The sequence below is a fragment of the Salvia splendens genome, chromosome 19 (assembly GCF_004379255.2).
Source record: "Salvia splendens isolate huo1 chromosome 19, SspV2, whole genome shotgun sequence".
NCBI classification, from domain to species: Eukaryota; Viridiplantae; Streptophyta; class Magnoliopsida; order Lamiales; family Lamiaceae; genus Salvia; species Salvia splendens.
This window is the reverse complement of record NC_056050.1, coordinates 21,891,192-21,905,666: the sequence shown is the minus strand read 5'-3', so window position 1 is coordinate 21,905,666 and position 14,475 is coordinate 21,891,192. Positions and strand designations below refer to the sequence as shown.

At 36.0% G+C, this 14,475-nt stretch overlaps 1 protein-coding gene across 4 annotated transcripts; it reads left to right on the top strand.

The window, feature by feature from the left end:
- Positions 1 to 2,237: 2,237 nt before the first annotated feature.
- Positions 2,238 to 11,585, top strand: LOC121779945 (protein RFT1 homolog). 4 transcript variants are annotated; one of them, XM_042177426.1, is made up of 16 exons: positions 2,238 to 2,380; positions 2,553 to 2,677; positions 2,763 to 2,842; positions 4,385 to 4,479; positions 4,979 to 5,142; positions 5,814 to 5,965; positions 6,451 to 6,569; positions 7,812 to 7,975; positions 8,163 to 8,237; positions 10,048 to 10,119; positions 10,196 to 10,333; positions 10,573 to 10,728; positions 10,877 to 10,929; positions 11,020 to 11,198; positions 11,282 to 11,360; positions 11,454 to 11,585. In XM_042177426.1, exons 2-15 carry the CDS (start codon positions 2,605 to 2,607, stop codon positions 11,340 to 11,342), a joined length of 1,581 nt encoding a protein of 526 aa, XP_042033360.1. In that variant the 5' UTR covers positions 2,238 to 2,380; positions 2,553 to 2,604; the 3' UTR covers positions 11,343 to 11,360; positions 11,454 to 11,585. The 4 variants fall into 4 exon arrangements, with proteins under 4 accessions (XP_042033360.1, XP_042033361.1, XP_042033363.1 ...); XM_042177427.1 differs by having other exon boundaries at positions 2,243 to 2,380; positions 2,459 to 2,677; XM_042177429.1 differs by having other exon boundaries at positions 2,244 to 2,380; positions 2,459 to 2,677; positions 2,771 to 2,842.
- The last annotated feature ends 2,890 nt before the right edge of the window (positions 11,586 to 14,475 follow it).

Sequence of the window (14,475 nt, the reverse complement as noted above, 5' to 3'; positions counted from 1 at the left end):
TGGTAGAACAAATCTTTAGAAAACTGATATGGTGTATGCAGTGGCGGATCCAGGAATTTTCGTTTGAGGGTGCGACAAACAATTATGATTTTTTAATTATTAAAAACGCGAAGATGTGCATCAGAAGAAAATCGAAAAGATAAAAACAAAGAGAATTAAAATCCTTTTGAATATTTAAAAATATATATAATGATAAAGATATAAGAAAATGGGTCAATTTATTTTTAGAAATAGGAAATGATTGGTTTTAAATGCAATAGAAAAACTATAAAGAAAAAAAATATATGTATAAAATACATAAGTTCGAAAAATAGAAAAATACAGATAGAAAAATAAAGATAGGTGACCTAAATAAGTTTCTATATTCGAATGCATTTTTGAATATTTAAAAAAGAGAGAAAAGTATAAATATGAGAAATGTAATAGTACTACTATTTGCATAAATGAAAGTGGAAAGAAGTGAAGAACATAAAAGATGAGAAGGCGCTACTAATAAGCTTCAAACCCTGGTCTTCTGGATGAAATTTAGAGACACAACCACTGGACCAACAATGATATTGTGACTTTGTGCAGATATACATACAATATAACGATAATATTTGGGGGTACAACTGCACCCCTTTGTTCCAATGTGGCTCCGCCACTGGCTGTATGTCTTATGTGAGCACCGCTCTCGTTTGACGCACGTTAAGTGTTGTTCGTTTCGACCTGTATATTTAGTTTGGTTCTAATACATTAAAAATGTTGTTGAAATTTTAAATATCACAAAATTGCAAATAAAGCTAGTTTTAGGTGTTATGTATAAGAACTTCAACAACTTTGTAGAACAAATCTTTAGAAAACTGATATGCTGTGTGTCTTATGTGAGCACCGCTCTCGTTTGACGCACGTTAAGTGTTGTTCGTTTCGACCTGTATATTTAGTTTGGTTCTAATACATTAAAAATGTTGTTGAAATTTTAAATATCACAAAATTGCAAATAAAGCTAGTTTTAGGTGTTATGTATAAGAACTTCAACAACTTTGTAGAACAAATCTTTAGAAAACTGATATGATGTGTGTCTTATGTGAGCACCGCTCTCGTTTGACGCACGTTAAGTGTTGTTCGTTTCGACCTGTATATTTAGTTTGGTTCTAATACATTAAAAATGTTGTTGAAATTTTTAATATCACAAAATTTATAAAAAATCAAAGCTCGATTTGCTAATTTTCTCTATAATTTCAAACATATTAATATAACAAATTAAGCATTGATTTTTATGAATTTTGTGAAATTATAATTTTCAATAACATTTTTTAATGTATTAGAATTAAACTAAATATATAAATCAAAATTATCAACATTAAACGTGCGTCAAATAAGAATAGTGCTTACGTAAAGAGCTCACATAAAATATGTATCATACCTCCAAATCTTTAATATTTGGAGCCCAAATTTACATTTTTCCTATGTGCATGTGATATAGAATGCGACCTGCTTAGAATTTCACAAATCATTATTAATTAACCTGCGATTCATTCTTATAGTTCTCAGTTCTCACTTTTCAGTATTCTCACAATATGCTGAAACTAGTGTAATCGTAACCTAAAAACTAAGAAGAAAATAAATACTTGAGTACCACAAGTTGCAATGGACAATCAGTGTCGGAGTGGTTACGTAGATTATGTAGAGGACAATAAATGGCTGTCCGATAATTGTATTGACTTCGTCTCAATCGGAATATATATACTCCTCCCGTCCATTATTAGGAGTTTCGTTTCTTTCCAACATGAGTTTTAAGAAATGTTAAAAAAATTAGTGAAAAAAGTTAGTGTGATATATAAGTCCCACTATTAGTTTTAAATGATATGTCGGTGGAATGCGTTAGTGGAATGTGAGGCCTCTTACTCCTACTATTTATGATTTATGATAATAATAATAAACCGAGACTCCTATTTGAGTACAGATCAAAATGGAAAAACAAGACTCATATTCGCAGACTAAGAGAGAGAATAACATAGTAGAGAGTTTCTATTATATTATTCACTCCCTATTTTAACTATTTATTATTAATTTTTCAAAATATATGTAAAATAAGAACGGTGTCATTTTAGCTGGAATGGAGTCACGGAGGTACTAATTCACAATCTACTTTTCTTAATTTGGGCTCATTAAAATAATATTCAGCCCATAAATAATTAACTTAGCCCATTTCTCTCTTATTCTGCTCTTTTAAGACCATCGAGTTTTCTGCTTCATTAAAAGAAAAAAGTAAGCATTTTTATTTTAACAGAAAAACAGAAAGTCTACCTGGACTAGCTTAAGACGGCCGCCGTGATCGTAATTCCGATCACTGCAATTGCGTAGTCGGCTTGGTTGGCTGCTCAAACCTTTTCAAATGGTAATGTCTTCCTGCACTCACTTGATTCATCTGTTTGTGCACACAATTTTGACCCATTTAATATATTTTCCTGTTTAGGTTTGTCAAAAGCCTAATCCTCAATTCAATTTAGTTCAATTACTTGCTGTGACATTCCAAACTAACGCAAATTCATCATACAATGTTTCTGAAGATTGCTAGAAGTTAAGAACCAAAGCATAGAGATTAAAATCAACGGGGAAAACATGGTTTCAGAGATGTCAAGTGCGGATGGCGGCACATCTGCGAGTTTGCAGCGCACTTTTAAATACTTATTAGGTTTTACAATTTTCACGTTCATCTCTATCTCCAATTATTGAGTTTGTGATCACAGTATTTACGTGTTATAGTGTTTACTTTGTAGCAACGCAGTTTCTGGCGAGGGGAATCCCATTCATATTCAACTCCTGGATTGTCAGACACTTATCTGAGGAAGATTATGCGGTGATTAATTATGATACTATTAATCTCTTTTCGGCGAAATGAATGTGAATTTAGTTAACTTTTTTAGGGGAAATTAAGGAGTTAATTGTTGTATGGTTAGAGAAATCACTTGTTGAACAAAAATGGACATATAGAATTATGATTGTTAATCTGTTTAATTTCAGTAGCCAAGAATCTCTATGGGTTGGGGGTGGAGGATCGAAATTGATTATTTCTTGTTTCGATTAAATTTCAAGTGATTTGGGCATTAGCATAATTTAAAGGCAATTAATCTGACTTGTAATTTCAGTTCTAATGATTCATATGACTTTGTCCACTTTACATTGTTTGAGAAAGATTGTTATGTTCAGAAGCATGACATCCAACTTTTGTTTTTCATTATTGTTAGGATCGTCGACTACAACATTAGTTTGATATTGTCCGTTTTGGGTCAAGCCCGCACGGATTAGTTTGATATTATCCGTTTTGGGTCAAGCCCGCACGGATTAGTTTGATATTATCCGTTTTGGGTCAAGCCCGCACGGATTTGTTTTTGGGTCGCTCCCAAAAGGGACTCAAACTAATTGGGATTGGACATGAATTATATACACCTTCCAACTTCCCGGTCAAGCCCGTACGGATTTGTTTTTGGGTCGCTCCCAAAAGGAGTCAAACTAATTGGGATTGGACAGAAATTATATACACCTTCCAACTTCCCTCCGTCATCCGATGTGGGATGAGACCGAGACCACATCGGGAACGCAGTCGACGGATGAGGGAGGGTTTGTAACCCAACAAACCTCCCCTCAAACCGAGACCACATCGAGAACGCAGTCGACACGAACACGGGTCGTTTCAACCCTGGCCCCCTGGGTCTTCCAGGGCCCGACTCTAACCCAAGTCTTTCAGGGCCAAACCCATAGCCACCTTGGCTCTGATGGGTCATCCAGGGCCCGACCCATAGTCACCTGGGCTCTGATACCACTTGTTAGGATCGTCGACTGCAACACTAGTTTGATATTGTCCGCTTTGGGTCAAGCCCGCACGGATTTGTTTTTGGGTCGCTCCCAAAAGGCCTCAAACTAATTGGGGTTGGACAGGAATTATATACACCTTCCAACTTCCCTCCCTCATCCGACGTGGGACGAGTTTGTAACCCAACAATTATTACACTTGTTATATAAATTTTGTGAACTTGAATTAGTTAATATGTTTCTGTATGAGTTTTTCTTCTTATTTTTCATAGTTCATTTGACTTTGATATTCTCACAATATTTCTTGCTAACTATGCTTGCGTTCATCATTTTTTTAAGTACTATCTAACACTAAGGGCCCGTTTGATTTGCAAGATTATATCTCATGATTGAATATGTATTATGTTCGGTTCATACGATTGAATCTAACAACTTATTCTTAGATGGATAATCATATGATAATGAGTCATAGTCACCCCTTCCAACTAAAATAACCTGACAACTTAATCCTAGATGGAAGATCATATGATAATGAATTAATGAGTCATAGCAACCAAATGGCATCTAAGTGTTTCTTGAAACAATGCAGGTTTATGCCGTCCAGTTCCATTTGTTTGTTACCTGCATATTGTTTCTTAGTAGAGAGGGATTCCGGAGAGCATGCATGCGGGAAGATATCAAATGGTATTCTTAAATGCTTTTATTACTGCAATGTCCTATTATCCGTATTTTAGTCTTGTTTTCGTATACCTGCTCTCTGTGCTCACTTGCTTTCAGTCTGGATTTGCTTGCTTCCCTTAATTACCTAATGACGTCCATTGATGTGATGCACGTCCCTCTCTTCATGAATGTTCAGTGTCATTACTTAACATAGAACAACTTCATCAGTGCATAAAAATGTTTATGTAATTCAGTTTTTTCATCCACAATCTAGTTAAACTATGATTTCTTTATTGTGGTAATAACAGATGTAAACTGATCTACAAGTAGAAACTTACAGTTCAGATCACGTTTCAGGTTATGTGCTTCTTCTGCTAATTTTCAAAATACATATGTTTGCCAATGTTTGGGCCTTTGATGATTTTTTCTGATGTAAATGTTTTAAATACCAGAATATGCATGGATATTTACTTATTTAGTTGTGTTTGGTTATCTGAATGTACTCTGAAAATGGATTTATCAGTGATGGAGCTTCAGCAACAGGAGCAAATGCTGCTAAAATTTTGAAAGTGGCCTGGATAACTTTGCCTATAGGAATACTGGTTACACTTGGAGCATGCATATTTGTATTCTGGTGGCAAGATCTAAGTTATTCAAGTCCATATGGATATGCTATCTTGATTAATGGTAAGCTAATTATATAAGTGCTACAGACCTAGAGTTTCAGGGACGTGGTGCTTTGGTGCTACACAATATTAAGATAATTCTGATATTGGAAGTCTTGCATTTAATATACTCCCTCCGTCCCCAAAGAGTATGAACTTTGGGTTCGGCACGAGTTTTAATAAATAAGGGGAAAAGTAAGAGAGAGAGAAAGGGTAGTGGAAATTATGTTAGTGGAGAGTGGGGTCCACATTATTATAATGGTATAAGTGTTAATGGTGATGGTATAAGTTGTAAATAAAATGATGTGTGGGGGTAGTATGTTGTTTGAATTTTTCAAAATTAGAAAGTTCATACTCTTTAGGGACGAAAAAGGAAATAGTTCATACTCTTTGGGGACGGAGGGAGTAATATTTAAAATGCGATAGTGAGCTAGTGATTGTTTAATAATAGTAGAAGCAAAGTATATTGGTCTCTTCTGGTCCAACTAACTTCTGATGTTGAATCATTGTAAGGTTGTTGCTATTAGCAAAATATATTACTCTTCAACTTTGAGATACATAGAGCATTAAGTGGTGTTTTATTCAATCAGCTGCTCTTCTTTCAGAACATAATGGTTAAGTGGCATCTAATAAAGTCATCATCTTACTTTTCTCTCTGTTTAAGACATATTTTATCTATTTGTGCATATGCAGGTTTTGCATGCATTCTTGAGCTACTGGCAGAACCGTTTTATATTTTGTCCCAGACATTGGTTCTTCTGAAATTGCGGCTTCTTGTTGAAACTGCTGCCACACTTTCACGCTGTATGATAACATATATTCTCATCCTGAAGCAGCCAAGCCTGGTAAGTAGTAGAGCTATGCTTTACATTCTCAATCATAGAGGAGTTCTTACTGTCCTGTCCTTTTTAAGTGAAGAATCAAGCAAATTTTATTTTACTTAAACTGTATGCTTAATACTTTCATTCAAAGGAATTTATACTGCCCTTTATTATTTAGGGAATTAGGTTCATGCAGCCTCAAACTATTTCGATTTTTGCGGGCTCAAACTTGACACCATAAAAAAAACTAATTGGTCTCATGATCTCATCTAGCCCCTTAAGGCTCAAACCCTAAAAGTTGAAGTAGATCCCCTCTGTAATGATCAATTCGTATGTTCTTTTCTTGATTGTGCAAACAAATCATCTTTCTCATATTCTCGAGTGCCTTTAATTAGTAAAATACAGATATTCACGAGTATTATTGTGCTAGAACTTTTATGTGTTTGTCTTTGGTCTTCAACTGAGTTGCACTGTAACTGCCAACTAATCAAGTATTATATGAACTACAGGAGAAAGCAATTGTATTTGCACTGTCACAGGTTGCATATGGAGCATCTATTTTCTTGGGTTACTGGGGCTACTTTCTTCTCTTTCAAGTCTATAAATCCTCCATTCTCTTTCCATTCAGGTATTAATATCTTTGTGGCCTCCATTGTACTGAGCTGCACTTATTTTCCACAAAGAACATAACATGGAAAATCAAATGGCTAACATCTAAGAGAATTATTTATTGAAGTGTATTGGAGACTATTATTTTCATGATCTACTCTGTTGCCTGGAATTTTAGTTTCTCTTTCAGATTCCTTTATTCATGTCATACTCTAATTCTACTACCTCCGTCCCTTAAAATCGAAACTATTTCCATTTTGGGCCGTCCCTTAAAAATAGAAACTTTTAATCTTTCTATTTTAGGACGTGGACCCCACAATCCACTAACACTTCTTCCACTCTCTTACTTTACCCATTTTTCTTTTCCTCTCTCTTTACCAATTCTTTTCTCTTACTTTACCAATTATGCATTAAAACTCGTGTCGCTTTAAAAGTTTCTATTTTTCGAGGATGGAGGTAGTATTATATAACTCCATCTTTGTTTCAAGTACTTAGGTATTTTATTTTGAGACTGAATAGGATGATTGTTCAATAGCTAGTGGTCAGAGGAAGTCAGCTGGGTTTTGTTTTATGAATTGTTATATGGTTACTACTTTATCTTTTATGCTAGGTGGACATTCTGGGGTAAGATCTCAAAATGGTGTCAATCTGGATAATCTTGTAGCATTTGAACCGCATAGTATTCAGTATTGTCTATCTAGCTTTTTCTAGCATACGGTGTATGATACGATCCCACATCGGTTTCACACGAAAGTGTGGAATAGCATATAATAGGGAGTCAACCCTTTACCTTTGACCATGGTTTTGGGTTAAGTTAGGGCTTCCTATCTTATATGTTTATCAATTTGGTGCGGTGAACGTGGATCCGGATGTCCTACGGAAAGGGGCTACCCGTAGGTGTGACCAAGGGGTGCCACCGAAAAAAACGTGGGCACGAAAGGAAAAAGGGCCGTAAAGCGGATGGTGGGCCCGTGGCGTGTGCCGTCCGTGGACGTCCGGTTTAAAAGAGGGATGGATTGATACGATCCCACATCGGTTTCACACGAAAGTGTGGAATAGCATATAATAGGGAGTCAACCCTTTACCTTTGACCATGGTTTTGGGTTAAGTTAGGGCTTCCTATCTTATATGTTTATCAGTGTATTCTTCCAACATGCATAATGATTGTAATTTCAAGATGTAGTAATATTTGTGTAAGTTCAATAGAACAATCACTTTTCTCATTTATTTGCTTCGAGTTTTTTTTTATACTGCTTTTCAGGGTAGGAAATACAACGAGTTATGACCGTCCGCTTGCCAACATGTGTATGATTTTTACTCTTCAATCTTTCCGAAAGTTTATTCTTCAGGAAGGTGAAAAGTTTATCCTTGTTTGGTTGGATACACCATATAACCAAGCAGTCTATGGACTAGTCGACAAACTTGGTAAGTTGACCATGCACGTTTTTCTTGTGTTCTTTTCTATATTTTATTTGCAAGGATAAGATTATTTTTAAATGGATGCTCGCTTAATAAATGATATGGGATATGCATGCAAGATTTACCTATTTTAGAATTTTTTTATATGCTAGTCAGTCAGCAATCCAAGAAAACTAAGATGTTTTTCTTGCAGGAAGCTTAGTGGTGAGGTTGATTTTTCTTCCATTTGAAGAAAGTTCTTATATGACTTTTGCAAGGTCTGCCTCAGGTTTATACCTCTTCTTTTATGGGAACTTTTTTTTCTGGCATGCCAATGTGTATATCTATTCTGCAATCGACAATGATTTGGTGTACAATTATTAGAATTTACTTGGTTGTTGTTGTTTATATGCTGACATGCTTATCTGATGAGATAAAAGTGTGGGGGGGGGGGGTGTCTTCCCTTATATAAAGCTGAACTGGATTAGACAAAAGAAATTAAAAATGAGTACTCATCCAAACAATGCCTCAGCTTTCGGCATGCCACGTGCGATTTCTGTTGCTGGAAATCGAACTCCATGATGCATTTGTTAAAAGTTGATAGTTCAGATTTTTATTTTCTTTAGGTATTAAAGTGTAACTTTCCCATATTTTGTTATCCTATGCTACTGGAAATAACTTCAATAATCTCATAAGCAGCAATTCTGATGCTAGATTTGACCATGGGCGGATGCAAGGAGCTGGGGCAATTGCCCCTCCTCACCCCTACCTCACTCTTATACATTTACATATAAATTTCCAATTATATACTCCAACTATACTAATTGCCCCTTCTCAAATACATTAATTTTTCCAATATACAAATTTTTGCCCCTTCTCATATGAAATCCTAGCTACGCCTCATTTGACTGTAGTAGTCCATCAAAGTTGTATGGGGGTCTTTTGGCCAATTCTTAGTGCTTCTGTTGATTTTATGCTTGCCTAAGCTATTAATGTAAATGTATACAGGTGAGATTTGCTTTGGTAGAGATTGGGAAAGAATTCAAGAACAGTAGATTACATTGTTTGATAATAGGCATGAATTTGGCTTTATTATTTTAAGGTAAGACAGAACAATAAACAAACGATTCTTATAGATTGTTCTAAAAACATTGTCATGCAATAAAATTAATTTTATTTGGCAAATTGTTGATGCCCTGTTATGGCTATTTTACAGTTACAATATTTAGCCTCATTATAGATAGACATGAGCATTCATTGGGCTTTTTCTTCTTTTGTTCTAAACTAGAACTTAGGTTCCTTATTTGTTCTAGACTTTTTTTTTGTTCCGGATTTGGGAGAGACGCATGACCCTCATGCGTCTCCTTTTAATGAGACGCATGACAGTCATGCGTCTTTCATAGAGACGCATGAGGGACATGCGTCGTTAATTTTTTAATTTTTTTCGGGCAAAGACGCATGAGGGTCATGCGTCACGGGCAAAGACGCATGATCATCATGCGTCGCTATTTTTGTTGCTTCGCTCCGGTTGTCAGTGGTTTTTATTGCTTTAATTTGTTGGTTTTTGTTCAGTGATTTGACCACACATTTGACACCATAAATCATGTGATGGGCTAGGATGGTCCACCTCCCCTTATTTTATGTATTTGTCCAGTGATTTGACCACACATTTCACAATATAATAACGTGATAGGCTAGGATGGTCCACCACCCTTTATTTGTCGGATAGAAAATCAGCTCTCTAGGAGTTTACCTATCTTAGTGGACTAGCAATTATTGGTTCAGGTGTCATGTCACCCAACGTGCTTATCATCACCGCATTTGAAGTGCTTATTTCATTTATTGTTTGAACCAGGTCAGAAATAGCAACGCATGATGATCATGCGTCTTTGCCAGTGACGCATGACCCTCATGCGTCTTTGCCCGAAAAAAATTAAAAAATTAACGACGCATGAGGGTCATGCGTCTCTCCCAAATCCGGAACAAAAAAAAAGTCTAGAACAAATAAAGAACCTAAGTTCTAGTTTAGAACAAAAGAAGAAAAAACCCGCATTCATTTCTAAGATGCATGTTAACTTTCTAACTTTGTGTCCACGCAGGGGATCCCGAAAAAAAAGTGAAAAATCTTGCGAGGAGTCTTACAGATGCACTGAAGCTTGTTTTGCTAATAGGTATGCTGCAATTGTCTTGCTTCCTAGCTGTGTACCTTTTGTTCTTTGAAGATACCTATGCTACTCTATTTTGCAGGTCTGGTGGTTATTGCATTTGGTCCGAGTTACTCCTACTCCCTCATCAGATTGCTGTATGGCAGGAAATGGAGTGACGGAGAAGCTTCTACAGCACTCCAATATTTTTGCCTCTACGTGATAGTTATAGCCATGAATGGTAAATGATTGCACTTTCTACTCTTCCAGTATATCTCTCATCTGTCCTATGAGTCCTGACTCTATATGTATTCTGTTTTTCTTGTTTTGGGGTCATTGTGTTTTATGCGGCTCTTTAATTATTTTTCGGCAACAAAATTGGTTATGCAGTTTCTGGAAGAACAATAATAATAGTTTCTAGCTATTTAAGGACAACTGCATGACTAAAGTTGTTTGACTGACCATAATCTTATCTATCAGGAACATCTGAAGCATTTTTGCACGCAGTTGCAACAGAGAATCAACTTAAACGATCGAACGACGCATTGCTAATCTTCTCGTTGATTTATCTGGTCTTGAATGTCTTACTTATAAGATCAGCAGGTGCAATCGGCTTGATATTAGCAAATTCCTTGAGTATCCTTTACGATTTTTCTAAATCTTACTATAGGCCATTTTAATCTGCCTGCTTGATGTAGTTTATTATGTTAAGTAGCATCACATATAACAACGGTGATAGTTAATTGATCATTCGAAAAATTTTCTTCCTTGACGTTCAATAAAGACATGATCTTCCGGATAGTCTACTCAGCAATTTTCATCAGACAGTTTTTCAAGGTATGCCTATAATATGCCTGCTTTTGAAGCATTGCAGCTTGATTTTTGTGGATACGATGAACCATAGCTCATTGTGTGTCGTCATCGCAGGAATCCTCCTCCTTTTCCTTCAAAAGTTGTTTGCCTGGTGGGTACGAGTTTCTTCTGGTTTCAGGTTTTGCCACCTTCGTCTTTGAAATGCTATATCTTGATCGAGATAACTTCTGGGCCACCTTTGCTGTGCATCTCTCTTTCGGTTTGTCCTGTTTCATTGTATCTGCGTATGTAATGTGAGTATCACTGTGGGTTTTTTCCAAACTGTCTACCAATCAAGTAGCTTTGATGTTTCTAATAATGACACTCTTGTCTTCAGCTATCGAAAGGAGAAGCCTTTCATTAACAAAATCATACATTTCCGCGAGCATGCTGATTGAATCTGCTACACATCGAAGGTTACATGTTTTTTTCGCAATCAATCTGTCGTAAAAGATTTTTATTTTGTATGCATTCTTACTTTCTTTCTTCATATTTTTTTTAATATGTAGGTTGTGACATCACGATAGAAAATCAGTGCTGCAGAACAATATTTGTATCAGTTGTAGCTGACATTAGTAATTGAACTGTAACAATGTAAGTTAGTTTATTACCTACCAATTTCATGATTTAGTGTTGTGACATGTTATGCTTCTTGTTATTTTCTTTTCGTAACTTTAAATATTTTCATTTGATGAGCAATGTAACCTATCTGTCATGCAAGAATTGCATTAGTGTTGTTATTGAGGGGGGGAGGGGGGGGGGGGGCAGTGGCGGATCCGGGGGGCAGGAGGGGGCGCCCCTACCCGACCGTCCGGAGAGCCTAAATTTTTCATTGAATCAAGCTGAAAATAGCATATCCACCCTCTCTGTAGAGTGTAGAAATATTTTTGTTTTCAATAAATATCATATAAAATGTAGTAGTCCAATGGTTTGGTTGTTGAATTTTTAACCTAGATGTCTAGGGTTCAATCCTCATCAAAAACATATTTATTTTCATTTCTTCATTTTTTATTTTATCAATTCATATTTCTTCTTATTATCAAAATAATACCTTTAAATACTAATAAGTTGCATATATTATGTTATTATATTTATTCTTTAGTTAAAATCATTTTTAATCTTGTGTTAAAGTATTTTTTATTCTAAAGTACTTATAATTTGATCCATGCATCTTAATTATTCTCTATGTAACAAAATAAACATTTTAAATATTTTTGAAATATAAATATTTAGTGCTCTACTGATATCACTTTTGTATATAATATTTACCGTGATTTTAAATGTACATATATTTACAATAATTTTATATTTTAAAATGAATAATACATATTTGCAAGCTAAAGCATGTTTATATTTATATAATTTTTTATTTTAAAATGAATAATACATATTTGCAAGCTGAAGCATGTTTATATTTTATTAATGAAGCTAGAGCAACTTAAATATTAATATAATATTTATTTATTTTATTATTAAAAATAATATTAAATTAAATATTAATATTTAAATATAAGTTCCTCCCCCGCCATTTTCGAGTCCTGGATCCGCCACTGGAGGGGTGTATTAGTGTTGTTACTACTACATAATCTAAGAGGCGAAGGTGCCGTTCGGTTGCTTTGATAATATAATACCGAGATACAATATGGGATATATAAAAATTGAATCTTGGATAAAATTAACTGTTTGGTTGGAATGATTATATTTATACTTATGAATACATATTTACATAAAGACCCCTATTTTTTCTCATCCTATTTACGAGCCAATTAGCGCAGCATTTTTATAATTCTAAATTTGATTTGATGTAAAATAAATAGCTGTACAATTTATTTTCTTTTTATAATTGATTTTTTTTAAAGAAAATAGATTTGTCAGAAGATATTTTATTTTAGTCTAAATTCACCAAATTATTTTCTATCATCGTCTTCCTCTCATCTCAGATTCTCAATCCCCAAATTCACATCAATTAGCTCTTCCTTCTGCACTTGTTTCTTGTTGATTAATTTCTCAAATCAATCCAAAAATTCACCCAATTTATAAAGCTCGTATTCACCAAAGATGATGTTCATGCCGCTGCATTTTGGGAGGTCTTTCATGGATGGAACTCGAAGATTATTTATTAAATCCAGTTTTGGCTGATTTAAGAATTTACAGTGCTTGAATTTTGATAGCTCAAATTTTTAGATCTTGAATGTTTACAGGTTTTTTATATTTCTTTATTAATCCTTGACTTTATGTTGTAGAATTTAGAGTGTAGGCTTCGTTTTAATTTGAGCACAGAGCATTCCTTTTTCATCATAGAAAAATTAGAACTGTAATGGCTAACAGATAATTCCTGCAGAGTTCAAATTCTGAATTAAGTGAAGGATAGAAATGTCCAAAATCTTAATCGGAAGCCAAGATTATTTTGTCGGAGGGGTGTGGCTCTGACTTCTAGTCTTGAGATTATCCATCTATAATACAATCTTAGAGCACCCACGACCGTGCTCTTGCTAGCGGCACGGTTGTGGGCCCGGGCGGTACTATTCATGCCTGCTCTCTGGCAAGAGCACAACGCCCACAACTGTACTCTTCCTCAAGGACGAGCACAATTAATATAAAATTCAATTACACAAAAACATTTTCATAATACTAAAATTCATTAAAAAAACCACAATAAAAATTACAAATTACAAATAAAATAAAAAGACATAATTAAAATCCTAAAAATTAAAAATTACATAATTAAAATACTAAAAATTAAAAATTACATAATTAAACTCCTAAAAATTAAAAATTACATAATTATTGGCTAATATTACCTGAGGAAGACTACGCATCCGGCGGCACCAACCCCAATTGTTTTTGGAGACCCAATATCATGGACTCATGCGTTTGAAGTTGAGTGGGGGTCATAGTTGACCTATCGGCCATATTGAGTTGGGCCAAAAGGGTCCACAACGAGTTGTTCAGGGGTGGAGGTGGAACATAGGGTGCGGGTTCGGGAGCGGGGGCAGATGGAGTCGCGGCGCGACGGCGTTCGGCCGCCGCCTTCTTCCTTCCTTGCGGTCGGCGTCGGGAACCGCTTGGTCCGGCGTCGGGGCTACCCAAGTTAGCTTCGGCGAGTTGGCTAGCCACTTCTTCGCCGGCGTCGGATAGGGATGCCAACCGTGAGCGTTTGGAGGAGCCGCTAGAGGAGGATGTTACGCCTCCCAGATACTTCGGGTGCGTCCTCGTTTCCTGCCAAACATTAAGGTACTTGAACGACTTACCGTTCATGGATTGGTAGGTGCTCAGCGCGGCAGTGATGATGTCGACCTCGCTCCGCCCGCTCCCGGCATTCCGCGACTCCTGGAGGAAATAGCCGTTGAACTAGCCAATTTCGTCGTTGGCTCGGCCGATGCAGTTGCGCACCATACTCTCGTTGCGCTCGATCGTTCCCGGCGGCCGGTTTGCATTGTACCGTCGAGAGACGCGCCACCAAAAGTGATCGCCGGATTGGTTCGTGCCAACCACCGCATCTTCGGAGATTTCCAAGTACGACTTGAACAA